Source organism: Syzygium oleosum, unplaced genomic scaffold (genome assembly GCF_021117445.2).
Source record: "Syzygium oleosum isolate NSW1041296 unplaced genomic scaffold, Sole_v2.1 Sole_v2.55, whole genome shotgun sequence".
Lineage (NCBI taxonomy): Eukaryota > Viridiplantae > Streptophyta > Magnoliopsida > Myrtales > Myrtaceae > Syzygium > Syzygium oleosum.
The window spans coordinates 389,950-405,634 of record NW_026607539.1 but is presented as its reverse complement, the minus strand read 5'-3'; the positions used below and the strand labels follow the sequence as shown (position 1 = coordinate 405,634).

The 15,685-nt window shown below is 40.4% G+C and overlaps 2 protein-coding genes across 2 annotated transcripts; both read right to left on the bottom strand.

Annotated features, from left to right (window-relative positions):
- Positions 1 to 26: 26 nt before the first annotated feature.
- On the bottom strand, positions 27 to 10,148 carry LOC130136934 (disease resistance protein RUN1-like). Its single transcript, XM_056307559.1, has 5 exons — positions 10,026 to 10,148; positions 9,823 to 9,891; positions 1,766 to 2,175; positions 104 to 653; positions 27 to 62 (listed from the first exon to the last, which is right to left on the bottom strand). The coding sequence occupies exons 1-5, from the start codon at positions 10,146 to 10,148 to the stop codon at positions 27 to 29; spliced, it is 1,188 nt and encodes a 395-aa protein (XP_056163534.1).
- Positions 10,149 to 11,243: 1,095 nt separating this feature from the next.
- Positions 11,244 to 12,075, bottom strand: LOC130136950 (TMV resistance protein N-like). The gene is made up of 2 exons (XM_056307582.1): positions 11,668 to 12,075; positions 11,244 to 11,580 (listed from the first exon to the last, which is right to left on the bottom strand). The coding sequence occupies exons 1-2, from the start codon at positions 12,073 to 12,075 to the stop codon at positions 11,377 to 11,379; spliced, it is 612 nt and encodes a 203-aa protein (XP_056163557.1). The 3' UTR covers positions 11,244 to 11,376.
- Positions 12,076 to 15,685: the final 3,610 nt, after the last annotated feature.

Sequence of the window (15,685 nt, the reverse complement as noted above, 5' to 3'; positions counted from 1 at the left end):
TGAAGCAATTTGAGAGCATCTTATAATCACTTTTGGGATACCTTTCTTGGAATGCATTCCAACTGAAAAGCTCAAGAGCTTGATCATCATTCAGTGCTCTTACCTTATAGATATCCCCGCATACACCAATTATGGTCTCTTCATGTCGGGGGATCAAAATGACTTTACTTCCCGAGCCTAAGTTCATTGCCTTGATCAAGTGGCTTAGAGGCTCCGACAATCCTTCAACATCATCAAAGACCAACAAAACCCTCTTCTTGTGAAGCTTACTCCTCATGAAGTTTATTACTGCATGAATATCGTTCCCAAAGTCTGAAACTCCATCACCGAGAATGTCATCAAAAAGGGTCTCCTGCATTTTGACGAGGCCATATTGACCCGATATATCCTTCAAATTCGCTAGAAAGCAACTCCGATCAAATTGATCTGCAATTCGGTAGTACAAAACTCTCGCAAGTGTAGTCCTTCCTATTCCGCTAGTGCCGGAAATTCCCACAACTTGGACACCATCAACCTGTAATTGGAGTAATGAGTACAAGGCTTGTAGCTGAGAATCTAACCCAACTGAATGGAAAGCAAGCAGGTTCATGCGTAAGCTGCTCAGTCTTCTTGAGATTTTCTCCACAATGGATTGGATGAATTCAGCTTCAAGTCTGCAAGTTATCACAACTAAAGGTGTAACTTTGGCTATTCGTTCTAGTAATAGATGAAGGAAAGATCAATAAGATTATACTCTAGAACTTAGGAGTATCGTCCATCTAATCTGATCTAATCTCCAATCCACGATAATTGTAGGAGAAATTTATCTTTCCAAACATCCAGCAAGCTCTTTGACTTTCCTTTGTAAGTACAATTAGTACTTCAAACAATTACAAGAGCAATAAGATGTAAGAATTATTCTTGAACAACTAACATATAATTGTAGGAGAAATTTATCTTTTCAAAAACCCAGCCAGCTCTTTTGTTGGATGCTGCCTATGCTAAATTTAGGGTCAACATTCCAAAGATAGCATTTCTTGGTGATGCATATATGTACAGGATACTATGTATATGTACCAAAGAAGAGAAAATCTTTTGTGGCTAATTGTTTGAGAAACAAATTAAAAGAAGAGGGATAGAAATAAGTCAATGAAAAAATTCTCTACGCTCACCGAAAAAGAGGTTCTACTATAGAGAGTTTCTTGGCCAAAATAGGAAATAATACAGAAGTTTTTTTTTTGGTCGAAATAATACAGAAAGTTAAGAGAGAGAGAGAGAGAGAGAGAGAGAGAGAGAGAGAGAGAGAGAGAGAGAGAGAGAGAGAGATTCAAGGCAGGCAACAAGATAGACGAGAAACAAACTGGAGGCTGAACTTTCTTTTAAACCCTAGCTAGGTACCACAGTTCAAAAGATAGAAAGACTGACAACAACTTTGTTTTCTTTTCTTTTTTGCCTTTGACAGATAGATCATTCCATAGTGGAGAGCTTTGGTGGTGAAAGAAATGGTTGCATACAGCTAGGGTTTACCCGGTGTTGGCCGTATGGACTTGCCCATTTTGGTTCTCGTTAATATTAACGAACGAAAGCGTGGGGCTTCTGATAACCTCCTATAGAAAAAGTAGCTCATGTTCTATGGAGTTCGCCCACTTGTGTGTTTTCAACAATGGGACTCAGAGTAAGTGAGGGAAATGATCCATGAAGGAAATGGGCAATGGCGAAAATCATTGTTCTCTAGAGATTTAAGGAATCCTCTCTAAAAAAACACTTCAAGAGAAAAAGATAGTACCTGTTTCCCAGAGGCCACCCAGTGAGATTGCCAGCTTTGTGGAGAGCGTCTCTCCACCTCCGGACCTTGTTAGCATTCTCCTTCCTGAAACCCTTCTCGCTTTGGCCAATCTGCCTGAATGGTCCGGACTGCTCGCGCATCTCTCTGGGGTCGACGTCCACGAAAATGAGGAACACCAGCTGGCCTTTCTTTTCCTTGCACTCAAGGATCTTATCCAGCTCATCCAGGCACCATGGCGAGGAGGCGTAGGTCTGAGAGATGATGACGATGGCGCTCCTCGACCGCTCGATCACTTCGTTGATTGCAGGTGCAATCTCTAGTCCTCTTTCCAAACTGAGGTCAACAAAGGCCCTTATCTTGTTCCGCTCAAGAGCAGAGTGGAGATGGCTCACGAAGTTGCGAGTGTCGGCCTGTTTATAACTAATGAACGTGTCGTGAGCGTACCAAGGGATGGAGGAGGGGGGCAAGAAGAGCTGTGGTCTGGCGGTGAGGCTATGTTTGAGAGAAGCGAAGTGGAGTGGAAAGAAAGAGGGCAAAGATATGGGACGAGACTGCAATTGGAATTGTGATGTTCTCTTGTTTTGGAGGCCAGGATTCAATGGAGAAGGAAAAAAAGGAGGGAAAAGCTTGCCGTTGAGTTGGCAAAATTGGATCATCATCTTACCGGAATTTACCATTGAAACACCCCCAAGAGTAAAAGTAAAGAAAGAGCTGTACCGAGTTAAATCACAATGCAAGCTCTTTTACCTATTTATAGAATTCAGATTCTGAACCCTCTCTCTCTCTCTCCGGGCTCACCGGGAGCTGGAATTATCATAAATATTATTTTTTCCGCACGCCATCTCTCTTGATCTGGAATCGCCGTAGAGATATAGCACTAGATGGAATTTCCTTTCTCAAGTGCTTTCCTTTTGACTGTCTCATCTGTTTTACCTTTTCCTCAGTAAAAGAATCTTTGGACTTCATATTTTGCTTGTTGGAAGGGTGATATCCAACTTTACACTTGGATTCGGCTTTATTTCATGCGTTCGACTCCAAAACTTTTTTCTAGTTATTACTAAACTAGTAGAATAAACAAAATGAATAAAAGAGAGCATCTCAAACAATGTGAGATGAGGAAAAATAAGGAAAGCAAGCCTTTTGAAATACTTTACATCAGTTGTACCGCGTTTCCATTTTTGTCGACCCTCCATTTTGAATCTTGAGGATACTTTTGCCATATGGTACTTCGCTAACTTAGAGAGATTAGTTAATGAAGGATGAAGATTGTAGGCGCAGAATGATATTAAAAATAGAATATTCTTCATTGGTACTTGATTGAGTATAGTTTTTGCAAAGAAAGAGCTCTACCGAATTCATTCACAATGTAATTAGAAAGTCAAATTCTGAGCGCTTTCTCTCTCTCTCCCCTTCCCATTCACTCACACACTGTAATGTTTTTCCGTGACATCCGGCCATAACAATTCATTCATTTGCGCATGCCCACACACAAATTGTGATATTTTTCAGTGAGACATGACCATATGCCGTGCACACGATGCTGATGTGTCCAATTCATCAATCTTATGCGTGCATGTCCAACACCCTTTTTTTAAAATTGGCAAGCTAGTAAAATAGATTCATTAATCAAGTGAATAAGAGAGAGCTAGTCAAGCAATGTGAAAAGAAACACAAAAAGAGCAAAGTGTTAGTTTTTTGAACTATTTTTTTAAAATAGTTGTTTTGTGTCACGCCCAAACCCCATCGAGCTCGCGATATCCCGCTCCGTCGAAATAATGCGACGTCCCGAACGCCGCCGACCCAACCCAAACATCGTAGCCACATGCGGAAGCGAATAATAAAACCCCCGGACAAATAATGACGACAACGGGGCAGAAACAATGTAACAGTCCAGCAACCACATATTCATACAACACCAAATATACAAACATCATATTCCAGACATAAATACAGAACTAACATCCTCGCTCACCGTTTAAACAAAAGATCGAGGTCTGTTAACTTAACTTCCCTATGGGTCAACCCGATTTACAGTGGCCACTCAAAAATGGCGTCGGCCTCAAAAAATAACCTCAAACGACCTCGAATCGCCATCGGTGACTGCAGGGCAAAATGGTCATTTTCAGTCCCTGACCGAAATCCATTTTTTACGTAAATGGGTGGTCCAAGGTTGGCCAAGCCAAAAACGTCATCGGCTGTCCAAAATTGTCACTTTCAAAATTCTCGATTCCGGCCCGAATTCCAAGAAATGACTAAAATCGAGCAATAGCAACTTTAGCTTATCTCCTGGCTAACGGGTGGCTCTCCTGGAATTACGTGGCTTCGACCCGTGACCGACACTAAGTCAAATCACGTTTAAGTTTACTCCACCCGGACGACCTCGGTTGTCATATAATTGCGAGTGTCCGTCACTAGTGCCCTTTGGACACGATCAATCAAATAGATCGGTCTCGGTTGGCTCAAAACATTCCTCGTCAATCGATATGGTCGAAGTCGAACCTGTGTCGAGTTCTTTGGTCGTGCGAACTCAATCCCGTAATAGCCTTACCCCTAAGGTTAGCATCCCGAGAATGCGCATTTCCGGGTGAGATCTCACTATAAGTGCATTGGCCAAAATATTCATTTCATGAATCCTAGGAAAGAATCGAAATTCGATGTTACATTTTGGGTCGTATCGAGGCAATAAATGGTGGATACAAGATATATTCAAGCTTACGAGAAGTGAAAATTCACCCTCACTCATCAATATGACCAAATCAATGATAGAGCATGCACATCCAACGTAATATTGATTGCGATCAACTACCAAACACCGAAATCTCAAATAAACAAAACGCAGAATCCTATAGCCATTGGTCAAAGAAGGCATCCTTAAGTTTTTACATATTTTTGTCACTTAATGCCCCTCTACATAAGATTTCTCAGAATGGACACGTCAGTGACCACTTTATGATGATGAGAGTCATCACCAGCATAGAATCCCATACACTTGTTGAGTAAGATTATTGATTAACCAGACTTAAGCTACAAAACAAGCTCCACCTTGCAGACCGATTCTAATGGAATAAATGCTTTAAGCTGTCTTTGATCTGCGACACTTCTTTTGCGGAACAATGCAAGAGTGCAACTTTGACAGACTAAGCATTTCAGTCAAACATCCAACTTTAGCTCAATCTTAGTAGATGCTAAATTTCTGATGGTTACACATGGATAAATGCTGCGTTGATCTTAGTTCAAACGACCAAGCAGCAGAGCCAGCCAAAACTTTCAGATGTAAACAATAAGATGATCTCATTGGCCAAGATGAAGACCAATAAGAGGAGCAAATTCAATAGAGATAATGGCAGAAACCCTAACCTGATGCGACGTAAAATTGTCTGTTTCTTCTTCTCTGTTACAGATGGACGAAGACAATCAATACGGCGAAAGCGCTGTCTTGATGCAATTTTAGCTTTTATATACGACAGTACCTAAAAGTTTGAAAGCATATGCTGACATTGTGACATATAACTTTTTATTGTTTTCAAGACTAAAAATGATGTTTTCCCATTTATTTTATGAAACAGGGTAGAATTTTTTTAATAAGAATCCAAACAAACTCTAGTTTTTTGTGAAATATTTTCATCATTAAAGAAATAAAAAAATTCTTTGAAAATTACACATGAGAAACATAGATGAATTTTGTAGGGTATCGTGACCGAGAGGTTTGTGTCGACATGATCTTGATTAGAGGTGAAACTGAGTCAAGCTACTCGATAGTAACTCGGCTTGACTCTACTATATGAGTACTCGAGATCAACTTGCCAAATTTCGAGTCAAGTTCGAGTTCAAACTACTCAAGTATCTTGTCAAGTGAGCTGGAGCGTGTCAAATATTCAACTCGATAGGCTTTGGGATTTCACAGTTTTTTGTTCAATAATTATAAAAGTAGACACAAGATACTTAAAATTACATACCACTCGAGCTTTATTTATAAGTCGATTGGAGTTGAGTCGATTTCGAGTATCTCGATTTTCTAATCTAGTCGAGCTTAAGCAGATAATTAATACCCGATTGAGCTCGCCAAGCTCTTCGAGCACAGAACTTGCGAGTATAATCAAGTATAATCAAGTACTCGAGATCAACTTGCCAAATTTTGAGTCAAGTTCGAGTTCAAACTACTCAAGTATCTTGTCAAGTGAGCTCGAGCTTGTCAAATATTCAACTCGATAGGCTCTGGGATTTCACAGTTTTTTGTTCAATAATTATAAAAGTAGACACAAGATACTCAAAATTACATATCACTCGAGCTTTATTTATAAGTCGATTGGAGTTGAGTCGATTTCGAGTATCTCGATTTTCTAATCTAGTCGAGCTTAAGCAGGATAATTAATACCCGATTGAGCTCGCGTTGCTTTTCAAGCATAGAACTTGCGAGTATAATCAAGTTCAAGCTTGGATGTGTACTGACTCGACTCGGCTCAGCACCTAATCCGAATCGACTTAATATTTATGAAAAGAAAAAATAAAAAAGGCCCGTAATGGACATAGGCTCGCGAATGGTCCTAACATCAGTGAGCCTTCACCAAGGCAGATGAAGCCCAAAAGCTTAAGAGATAAGAAAGCCCGCGGTGACGCTCTATTGACATCCTGTGTGTATAGTTGCATAGACATGCCTTCACCTCCTCTTTAGACTTTATATTGTATGCTCTCTTTTTCACGAGAAATTATTATTATCAGTATAATACATGTATTAAATTGAATTTTCACCATTAAATAATGGGTTTCACACGGTTCCAAGTGAGTCCCACTAGATCTATTGGTTCAGATTCCTTCTAATGCTTGTACCGGATTCATTAAATAATCTAGCCTTACACTAACTTAAAGAGGATCGAGGACCGTCACGGATTTATACAATAAATAACACAGGCAATGTACATGGTAAGCTTTTTTTTTTGTTTTTTTTTTGGGGGGGGGGGGGGGGGTGATAAGTATTTAAACTCGTCGAAAATTTATTCCGATTATTTTTTGCTTATCGCAAGAGAATTGTTGAATTTGACCAAAAAATAAAAAAGAAAACGAAAATCTAGTAAGCTGATAAAAATGCAGGCCCAGGTTACGTTCTAAAATCAAATCCAGGATTGAACTTAAAAGATTCAATTTTTATAAGTGTTTTTTTTTTTTTTGCTCTCTAATTTTTATAAGAGTTGAAATGCCTAGTTTTATGCAAATCCGACTTCTGTATAAAGTGTGATAAACGCAATCTGACCGGGCTCCTACTTATATGTCCATATTGATTCTAAACAAAAGATGATGACCCTTGTGTATTATTCTGGATTAATCACAATTATCACATTAGTTGAACGCAATTATAAAGTTAATCGAAATTTAAAAAAAAAATCAGGGGAATTGTAGTGAAGTACACCAGTATGAAGTGTCATTACTAATCAAAATGTTTAAATGGATGAATAGCAGCACTACATGATATAAGTTGCCACGCCAGTTCATAAGGTTTATTGGATTCATTACAACGTACATATACTTTTCGTCCCTTGAACTTCAAGATTGTGTGGAATGGCTTCAGCTTCGGCCACTCAAATTCGCACTACTTACTCCAGGACCAAAACCCAAGACGAGTTGGTTCATCAACATGAACATCAATGTTGCTGCGAAGCCAAATGCACGAGGAAGTATAGCTTTCTCGCTTCAGATGTAATCTTGGTAAAAGGCCTAATTCGCATAGGTTTGGCATATTACAGCGTTTTGTATGGTATCATATAGAATTCACGCACAAGTCGTGTCATAGATCACATTTAACAGCAGTAGTTGTAGGCAATGCAATCGAGCCGTTCAGGAGAAACTAAATAAATAGTGTTGAGTATTATGCTGAAAACATATATAGGAAGGAAAAAGATGGCTTCTCTAACTTTCGAGTGATAACTACTCATAAGATCACTCGTTTTGTCACTTCTAGTTCCACATGCAACCCGGTGTAAGTTCTTATATATTGAATTGCTTGAATGCCGACTTAATCAAGCATCATAATGATAGCATACTTAGGCTCTCATACCTGAGCAATAAAAGTTTCGTTTTCACAACAGTCGCAAACATTGCCACAAACTAGTAATTTTCAAAGTGGACCAATATGCAAGGGTGTGTTTCAAGAAATAATACTTCGAGAGAGGAGAACCGATTTGGTTAAAGAGGAGTGGGACACTAGAACCCTTTTTGTACTGTCCCAAGCATTCCAGAGGTTTCGAGTTATCCCGTCGTGTCAAAAGTATAGTCACCACAAGTATTTTAGTATCAGTTCGATTGCGATACAACTGGTGAAGGCTTGTATCCAAAAGTGCACATTCATAAAGAGAAAAGTGGAAACCTCGAAGCTTCTTCCATTTAAACAAACATAAGGTTCTCGCGATCTGTGGTTCTTAATGTTTGATCACCCGTTGTGGAGGGAATATGTTCCACAGAAGACAGAAGATTTGTGCAGCATCAGTTTTATCCGAACTGTAAGCACCAAAAGGCATGTCCGGTCATTAGTGCTAGTCACCAGGAAGAAAATATCAAGAGGGTCAAATTTTTCTAACTGGTGTTCAAAGTTATTTCTGAGAGGAAGAAAAACAAAAAATGTCTAGGTTTCGTCTCGATGTACAGATAAGTTTTGCAAGGTAACATATTTTGACTACGGGTGAAGATCATCCGATCCATCGCCTCTTCACTGATCCGGTACTGGCACGTGTACGTTTTCATCTTTTCTGTGCCGCACAAGATAACAGCGCAATCCCCTCAAAAAGTATTCCAAGAACCTAGTACATATGCTAAACCGAATAAAAAGAAAAGTGGGAATCACATATGACCCACATGAGACTGATCATATTTAATATTGCAGATTCAGTTTAGCATATGTACAACTATCATGTAATAATCTCTCTCTCCACTCGAACTAGTTTTGATTGCCGCACATAAAACTTAAAGTTCAAGCATCATGTTCAGCTCAAGAGCATTAATATTAGGGTTTGCTCGAAGCTCGTTCATTGGCATCAACCACCAGTGATTGCTGGTTGCCGGAGCCACTGCCGACCATCGCCATTCGTCATCCTCCTCAGCTGGCTCCGAATCATTAGCAACGATGCAACTAGGAGCTCCCCTTACCAGTTGAACAATAGACGGTCATAGAAAACTGTTATCTCCGTCAATTCTTATCACGGTCGCCACTGCTCTATTTCGACCAGCTTCTTGGTCGGGAAGGCTTGAAGTGGCCCACGCTCATTTGAAGACTTGTCCTCAACACCTATCAGCTCAGGTGATTTATTTAGAGCCTCCCGGGTTCAGATTCCGTAACTACAGCTAGAGGATTCCTCCTTCAGCCACGTAATTTCATCATGGTGAAGTTTGAGGCCGAGAATTGTCCATGTCACTTATGTATAAATCTTTGAAAATCCAAATATGAGCCGCTCGTCATGCTCTTGCTCTCTATTTGCACTAAAATAAGCACCATACGAAACTTTTGGCACTTCTAGTATCCTTTTGCCCTTTTCTAACTATATAAAAAAGTGAGGTTTACAATTGAAAGAGGGAGCTCACAATTTGAGGACACGGAGGGGTATCCAAAAAAGAGGAAATCAAGGAATCGCACATAGATATATTGGAGCACTTCCTTGATTGAGTTTCAAAAGAAAAGGAGATCCACTGAGGTTGAAGGAGAATGATATTTGGTCAAGGAGGAAAGAGTCAAAGAGGTGAGATTTGGACTTGTGTGAAGCTTGGTCAAACGAAGAACATTTTTGAAAAGAAATATCGTGGGTTCTATCCACGGTAAAAAAGAATAAAAAGAAAATAAAGTTGATCACATTGGAATCATATATTCGGTCACACAGGAACTAAATATACTTATTCTAAAGCAAGATATAAGAGATCGCACGAAAGATAAGAAGTCAAGCTTATAAAAGAAAAAAGAGGATAGACTTCTTCAATACACGAAGAAGGGGACGTTAGTGAAGGCGGTTCACAATATACAAGGAAAAATCAAGGCAGAGAGAGGACTACTCTCGCACCACTGGCGTCGCCATACCTACGCTGCCACTGTTGCGCTCCTTCTCGACGCTTGTTGCTGCCCGACGCTGCTTCTGAGTCACACCAGCCTCCTGAAGTCCGACAGCAATTAGTCCACCGGAGGCAACAGCGATAGCCACACTTCAAACCAGACCATCGCTGCTGCTTCGTCCATTGCTGAACCGCATCATCACCGGTGTTTTTGTCGCGCCTATAAACTCTCTACCGGACCACACTTCCTTCTTTGCAGGTTTCCGGGCGTCCCTAATGTCTTGACGAGCTTCAACAGTTGCTGCTTGTTGCTCTTCCAGTCATGGTTATCACCAGCCGAGCTTCTAACGCCGTCCATGCTCCATAGCGTTTCTGCACCAAAGAACGCGCGCTCAAACGAGAACACACTCAGTCAAAAATCTGATCTTGTGACGCTGCAGCGGCGGACACTTCTGGCTGAAGAAAAAAAGGGTCTTTCACACGGTCAACTGATATACACAACACTTCCAATCTCTAAGCTTGGCGGTGTCCTCCTCCGTCTGTGGCTGCCCTTCACTCGTGGTCCTCCTTGCCGGTTTCGCCGGATGTCGTGAACAATCCTACCACCGGCGGTCTTCGTTGGACACGATCTTCCAATTTAGGTAACTTCCGAAATTAAACTCAACTCAAAGATCTAGTTAACTAATTTGGATCATTGCAATTCTAATTTTGCTTGAGATTTTTAGGCATAATCAAACAGGAAATTTCCCGTTTTGAGTTATGCATATAATCGAGAATTCATTCTTTAAGAATTAAGATCGGGTTATTGATTACTTTTGTTTTCTATTTTGGGTTGAGGTGAATATTGAATAATATGGGTTTGGATGTTGTGTATTATAAAGTTAATAAACTTTCTTATTTTGAAAAATGCAAAAAAAAAATGCATTGCATATTAATATAGATTAGATTTCTATTTTAGAATTGCATATTTATGAACCATGTAGTTAATTAGGTAATGACCTAATTTAGAATAGTATTTAATAGAAATTATTTCCTAAGTTTAAATCAGGTAATCACATATTGTAGTTTTTTTTAAATATTAGTCTTAAAAGAAATTCTTAAATAAATAGCATGCATATATTATATAGATTTAGTCTCAATATATCACATATCATATCATCGTTGCCCCATGGTCATCATTTACATGTAATCGTTGTCACGTCATCATTGTTACTATGTCGTTATATGCCATGTCATCGTTGTCATGTCATTATTTCCACGTCATAATTTCCATGTCATTAGTGATTGCACGTTTAGGGACATTTGAATTAGATTGCATGTTATGTTAGATTAGGTCGTAAGTTTTGCTTATCATTACCATTAGATCGTGTCACATTGCATATATAGTTTGGTTTTCATAAATGAGAAAACCCAAAAAGAATTAATTAGAACTACATAAGCATTTAGAGAGAGAGATGCGATGGCCTTTATTAAGTAAATGTGCCTAGCTTTTTTACGAGACATTTAAATTGGGCTGATGGGCCAAGGTCCAATAAACTAGACCTATTGGATCCACGTGCATGGGCAGAGGTTGAGATGGACCAGCATCAAGATAATAAGATATTATTGTTGTGTCGTGCGAAACACCTCCACAACTTTTCCGACAGATTTCCGGCCGGTCCACAATGAGGGACCTGATCAACCATAATAAATAGCCTGAGCTTCTTCATTTTTTTGAACGAGTCTGCGTTCAAGATCAACTCTTCTACATCAGCCTTGTCTAGTTTAATTCCTTCAATTGCATCCGTTCCCTGCTAGAGCCAAATAAAATTAATTATGCATATTGGAAGCACTTGAAAAATAATTATGCATATTGAACTAGGCCATTAGACTGTTACCGAATTTTGTCTAACCGCTTGTAGAGCATCCTCATGACGCCATATTCTGCTTCGCTTGCCGGGGTTATCAGGACACTCCTGAATCACAATTTGTCTGCCCATTTCTTGAAGCAAATCATGCATCCATACTTTGTTATTTTCATCGATGTATATGAGTGACTTTTGAGACAAAATCTCAATCCCACTATTGGCATGGACACAGCATTGTTCTAGGGACTTGATGATCTCTTCTTTGCCATATCCATTAAGAAAACATGCGATGTCAAGAAAAATCATTCTCTCGTTAGCCTCTAACCCGTCAACAACAATCCTCGGTATTTCATGAACCTTTCCCAGAGGCATTTCTTTCAGTCGATCAAAAGCTCCTTGCCATTCTTTGATGCTTTTGCCTTTCAAGAAAGAACCCATCACAGTGAGTATGAAAGGAAGACCTTTGGAAAAACTGGTGAAGCAATTTGAGAGCATCTTATAATCACTTTTGGGATGTCTTTCTTGGAATGCATTCCAACTGAAAAGCTCGAGAGCTCGATCATCATTTAGTGGTCTTACGTTATAGATTTCCCCGCGTAGACCGATTAAGGTTTCTTCGTGTCGGGGTATAAAAATGACTCTACTTCCCAAGCCCAAGTTTATTGCCTCGATCAGCTGGATCAGTGGCTCCGACAACCCTTCAACATCATCAAACACCAACAAAACCCTTTTGTTTTGAAGCTTACTCCTCATGAAGTTTATTTCTACATTGATATCATCGCCAAACTCCGAAACTCCACCGCCGAGAATGTTACCAAAAAGGGTCTCCTGCATTTTGACGAGGCCATCTTGGCTAGATATATCCTTCATGTTCGTGAGAAAGCAACTCCGATCAAATTGATCTGCAATTCGGTGGTACAAAGCTCTCGCAAGTGTCGTCTTACCTATTCCGCTAGTTCCAGAAATTCCCACGATTCGGACCTCCTCAACCTCTAACTGGAGTAAGGGGAACAAGGCTTGTACTTGATAATCTAACCCAACTGGATGGAAAGCAAGCAGGTTCATGCATGAGCGGCTCAGTCTTCTTGAGATTTTCCCCACAACGGATTGGATGAATTCAGCTTCAAATCTGCAAATTGTCACAACTAAAGGTGTGACTCCGGTCGTGCTAATAAAAGATGAAGGAAAGATCAATAAGATTATATTCTAGAACTTACGAGTATCGTCCATCTAATCTAATTTAATGTCTCATATCCAATCCACTATAATAAAAATTAGTGGCATGTGAGAGGTTGACATGGGCTCTCATAGTAGTGGCACATCTCCGTCTCTTACAAGTTTGACTTCTTTATATTTCTTGTTATTATTTTGTACTCTGGAAGATGTCTGGACTTGCCCATTTTCTCTTTAATATTAACGAAAAGAAAGCATGGGACTTCTGAGAACCTCCTATATTAAGAGAAGCTCGTATGCTTTGGATAAACTTGTTTTTTTGTTTAGTTATGGAATACAAAATATGAAATAAGGGTTACAACTAGGAAAGAAGGAAACCCCGTCCATACTTCTTACTTTAACGTTTAACAGATGGTCATCTATCGTTTTATTTAACTTAACACTTCTAACTCGCTATATGAGGAGATCAGCATAGGCTTGAACATATGATTCTGGGGTAAAATCTGATAAACGCTTAGAGGAAAGCTGTTGTTTATGGAGGATAACAGACGGTGCAAGGAGTGTAACTTTAACAATCACAACAGCACACAATTGGGTTGGAGTCCTATTTTAGGAAAATTCATTAACGTGGCTCCGATAACCTGTTAAGAAGGTCAAACTCAGAAGCTTAAACCAATAAGTGGTGAAAGACCATATGTATATAAAAAGCATATAAATCTCATAGTCACATGATGTAGGATAATTCAACAAAGAGCAAGTTCTGTTGTTTCATGCACAAAATAAGTAACTCCCTTCAGCAATCCTCTCAGGAAAACATTTAAGGAAGAGAGAAAGTCAGCACCTGTTTCCAAGAGGCCAACCAGTGAGATTGCCAGCTTTGCGGAGAGCATCTCTCCACCTCCGGACCTTGTCGGCATTCTCCTGCCCAAAACCCTTCTCGCTTTGGCCGATCCGAGTGAACGATCCAGACTGCTCGCGCATCTCTCTAGGGTCGACATCCACGAAAATAAGGAACACCAGCTGGCTTTTCTTTTCCCTGCACTCGAGGATCTTATCCAGCTCGTCCAGGCACCATGGCGAGGAGACGAAGGTCTGAGAGATGACCACTATGGCGCTCCTGGATTGCTCGATCGCCTCATTGATTGCTGGTGCAATTTCTAGTCCTCTTTCCAGATTGCAGTCGACAAAGGCCTTTATCTTTTTCCGCTCAAGAGCCTCGTGGAGATGGCTCACGAAGTTACGCGTATCGGCCTGTTTATAACTGATGAACGTGTCATGAACCCATCGACAGATAGAGGAGGGGGGCAAGAAGAGTTGCGGCCTTGCTGTTAGGCTATGTTTGAGAGAAGAGAAGTGGAGTGGAAAGAAAGAGGGCAAAGAGATGGGAGGGGATTGCAATTGGAATTTTGATGTTCTCTTGTTTAGGAGGCTTGGATACAATGGAGGAGCAGAAAAAGGAGGGAAAAGCTTGCTCTTGAGTTGGCCAAATTGGATCATTATCTTACTAGAATTTGCCATCGAAACACCCCCAAAATCGAAGTAAAGAAAGAGCTGTACAGAGTTCATTCACAGTGCAAGCTCCTCTGACCTATTTATAAAGGAAATTCGAATTCTGAGCTCCCTCTCTAAATCTCTCACTGACACACACACACACTGACGTAGTGTTTTTTCCCTTTTGCTCCAATGTGTCACATCCATCACTCTCCAGACAAACTATAATATTTGTCCGTGAGATATCACCATCTGTTTGACCTATTCTTGGAAGTTTGAACCGCACTTGTGGGCAGCTACTGATAGAATCTGACGCAAATCGAAGCAGAAACAACATGCCATGGGGGAGCACAAGTTGTTGCACTGAAAAAGAGAAGCTATTACATTCAATGTGTGGTCAATATACCTCATGAGAAAGTAGCTTTCGGATGATCCGATGACCTCTTTTTGTGGCAAATAGACGAAAAAGATCGATAGTTCTAGGTTAGTTTCTAACCAAGTTATTGTTGGAATAAATTCTCGAGAACCCCAAAAAAGATCCCATGCCATACCCACTCGTGTAATGCAACTAGCCTAAATTCCCAACAAAGTGAAATATTGACCAAATAACTAAAAGTTTCCAATGGGGAGATACTAATGAGAAAAGAAATTCCACTGGCTTAATTGGGATTTATTAGCTTTGCCAAAAGAGAAGGAGGTTTAAGGAGATGTTTGGTTCAGCTTTGAGAAAGAACTTTGAGCCTCTAAAGCCCTTTGGGGAAATTTTTGAGTGTTTGGCATATTATTTTGGGACCTCTTTGGCCAAATGTTGGCCTTGGGAAGGCTGAAAGCTCAAGGCTTGTCCTAGGGTACCTTGAACTTTCAGCATTCTCGGAATGCTAGTCCCCCAATTAATGAAAATATGCTAGTTACTTTTTTTGCCCTTAAAATTTTACTAAAAGCCCACTTTTGCCCCTTTTAAAAAAGAGAAACCCTAGTATTCGTCCCCCACCTCCTCACTAATTTGTTCATTGGCTCAGACTCACGCTTCCACCTCGCTCGTCGACCTCCCTCGCTCATCTCGTCGCGCCTCACTTGCCGACCTCGCCTCACTCTCTGGCCTCGCCTCGCCTCCTCACTTGTCGACCTCCCTCGCTGGGCTCGCCGCGCCTCACTTGCCGACCTCGCCTCACTCTCCGGCCACGCCTCACCTCACCTCCTCGCCAGCCTCGCCTCGTCTCGCCTCCTTGCTCAGGTATGCTTAATTTGCAGTTGTTTTCACAAATTATTATAAGGGGAGAGGGGCAATTGATATTCCTTTTGTTCTTGGTATTGTCTATTCTTGGTGATTACCGTGCTGAATCACTTGGGGCAAATTCTGAAGGAGGATGTTCGTCAATGACAT

What these genes read in the sequence shown, in the direction of transcription:
- LOC130136950 (XM_056307582.1), bottom strand. Translation starts at nt 12,075, where the DNA reads ATGGGTTCTTTCTTGAAAGGCAAAAGCATCAAAGAATGGCAAGGAGCT. An exon ending in AAGCGGTTAGACAAAATTCG is followed by an intron (nt 11,581 to 11,667) that starts GTAACAGTCTAA and finishes TGGCTCTAGCAG; the next exon opens with GGAACGGATGCAATTGAAGG.
- LOC130136934 (XM_056307559.1), bottom strand. Translation starts at nt 10,148, where the DNA reads ATGGACGGCGTTAGAAGCTCGGCTGGTGATAACCATGACTGGAAGAGC. An exon ending in AGGAGCGCAACAGTGGCAGC is followed by an intron (nt 2,176 to 9,822) that starts GTAGGTATGGCG and finishes AGTTATAAACAG; the next exon opens with GCCGACACTCGCAACTTCGT. An exon ending in TATGCGGGGATATCTATAAG is followed by an intron (nt 63 to 103) that starts GTAAGAGCACTG and finishes TGAGCTTTTCAG; the next exon opens with TTGGAATGCATTCCAAGAAA.